Genomic DNA, 2,418 nt, shown 5'->3' on the forward strand with positions numbered 1-2,418 from the left:
CCCCAGGCTGAAATCCATCCTCCCGCTGGCCATCTGCTGGAGCCGAGGCACRTCCACCGATGTCAGCCAGGACAGGGACTGCAGATCCCCGGGGAGCTCATCCTCGCTCAGCTGGGACGGTTCTGAAGCCAGGAGCCTGGAAAGGAGCAGGGAAGGTTAAAAAGGAGCAGGGATGGGGCTGCTCTGTCCCTGGAAAGAGGTGGTTGGGATGCCAAAGCTCCTGCAGGTCAGTGGGAAAAGCACTGGGCTGGGATTTCCCTTCCCAATCCAGATGTGGTTTCACAGCTGGTTATTGACACCCTTTACCTGCTCCTCTGTTCCTTTGCCTGGTTTGAAATATTTTGGTTGATAAAACCTCTCGTGGAGCGTTTGCAGAAGGCCCAGGAACCCAGCAGGGAAACTGCCTGGGGACAAACCCAAACTGATTCTTTATTTCCACATCCGTCAGAAATCCGCACTTGTTTGGAAATTCACGCTTCTCCTGGAAGAGAAACCTGCCAGGATTTGAACCTGATCATTCTGGATTAACCCYGAAATCCAGAGCTTGGAAACTGCTGCTGGAACATCTGGAAAAGCTTTTCCCAGCCCCTGGATCCTGTCAGGGGTGACAGATCAGCAGCTGTCAGAGACAGACACAGAGAACTCCACACCCTGAACTGCTGCTCTCTTCCATTCAGACACGCTGCAGTTATTGATACTTCAAAAACCAATTTTTAGGCAGTTTTTGACAGAGTAAAGGATCAGAATGAAAGGTTTGGGATTGAAGGCTCCGTATCTGCCAGGCTGCCTTTAGCAACACTGCCAGGCACGGCTGTGACAGGCTGTTTTGGGTTTAAAGCTCAGCTTTTGACACCTTTTATCTGCTCCAGATCACCTGTCTTGCTTTGCTTCTGATCGAGCATGTGGTACAAAATGGGGATATTGGAATATATTTGCAGTCGTCAAAAATTCCTGTGCAGCCCAAACTCCCCGCTAAAGTCGATAAAGGAACTCATGCAAATGAAATTATATAAATTAATTAATTTCCGTGGAACAGTACTGCAGGAGTCACTGGTACCTTGAGGAGTAAAGCAGCAATTAGGACATGTCAGGAAGTTGTCATTAGACACCCAAGGGTAAACCTGAAGGGTTTCAGCTCCAGGAAAACATTTTTATCTCTCAGATGAACGCGATTTAGCTGCCTGCAGTTGATTTTGCTTCCAAGAGCTCTCAGAGATGTGTTAAACTGGTGTCTGCTGCCGGTGCGTGTTTGCTGCCAGCCGATGTTGCAGAAACCTGAAATAAATCTGKTCTCTCGCTGAAGCATCTTTTATGTTTTACACGACTCTAAATCAGCTTAAAAGAACGAAGGCAAAACTCCAGCGCCTGCCTGCCCCGGGAGCTTTCAGCTCCGCTATTCAGGAATTCCAGAAACACCTATCACAGCTCCCCGAACCGCTGTCAGGGAGATCTTTAAAGCAGAATGCTGCTTGTTTGCAAAAAGATTTTGAAAAGAATAAAAGGGGAAAAAAATCAACACGGCACCAAGAGCCAAAAGCTCAAAACCCTGTCCAAAAAAAAAAACAAAAAAAAAACCTCTTCAAATCTCCCTCTCCGCCTACCGCTTTTCTCTCTCTCCTACTGTAGTTATCGGGCAATAATTAGCATTGCCATGGTTACGCCGTTATTTTGCGAGGCCTGGGGATTTCAATCCATTAAAAAAAAAAGGAAAAGAAAAAGGGGAAAAAAAAAAAAAATAAAAAGCCCCATCAGGTGACGGCTCTCCCGGCTCGGAGATTGGCTGGATTGGAAGAAAACAGGGGCACGGGATGATTTGAAAAAGCCGGGCAGCGCTCGGGTCGTTTTGCAACAGTTGGTTTGCATKGAGGGGGAGCGGCCGGCGCTTTGTGCGCCCAACGCCCGCGGCACGTGGCCCCATTGTCTTTGGGGACCCCGCTTAATTGTCCCGAYCCCCCCCTTGCCCCACACAGCCGGTTCCTTTTTTTTACAAACCTCCCATTAATCTGCCCGAGTGACAGGCGACACACAACACACGTCCCCCCTCGCCATCTGGCACCCCGGCCCAGGCGGCACTAACGGGGTCAGGCGGGCGAAGGGGTCAGCGCTCCGCACACGCGGCTGCCAGCGCTCCGCCTCGGCATTCCCGGGAATCCCTTCCCTTCCCTTCCCGGATAGCGGCGGCCCCTTCCTCACCCTCACCCGGGATGCACCCAGGAGGAGGTGGAGCTGMGTGCCCCGCTCAGGGTCCACCTGAGGGACACGAATAGGGGCAAGGAGAGGGGCTGGAAAGGTGAAATCACAGTGCTGAGGGGCTGTTTGAAACAGATAGGAAGGTGCAATAATGTTTAGTAATTAGATAAGTGTGCAAGACAGCTCTTTCTCTAAGTTAATGGTCTTCCCTTCCCTTCCCTTCCCTTC

General features: G+C 50.6%; 1 protein-coding gene across 1 annotated transcript in view; it reads right to left on the reverse strand.

The window, feature by feature from the left end:
* The window catches only part of FOXN4 (forkhead box N4), a 14,280-nt gene that overhangs the window by 4,617 nt on the left and 7,245 nt on the right, over nucleotides 1-2,418 (reverse strand). Inside the window, exon 2 of the mRNA XM_057378115.1 lies at nucleotides 2-136. Coding sequence (XP_057234098.1) covers nucleotides 2-136 — 135 coding nt within the window. The remainder of the gene's footprint in view (nucleotide 1; nucleotides 137-2,418) is intronic.

This window comes from Malurus melanocephalus, unplaced genomic scaffold (genome assembly GCF_030028575.1).
Source record: "Malurus melanocephalus ecotype Western Australia unplaced genomic scaffold, MMel_1.1 scaffold_340, whole genome shotgun sequence".
Taxonomy (NCBI): Eukaryota; Metazoa; Chordata; class Aves; order Passeriformes; family Maluridae; genus Malurus; species Malurus melanocephalus.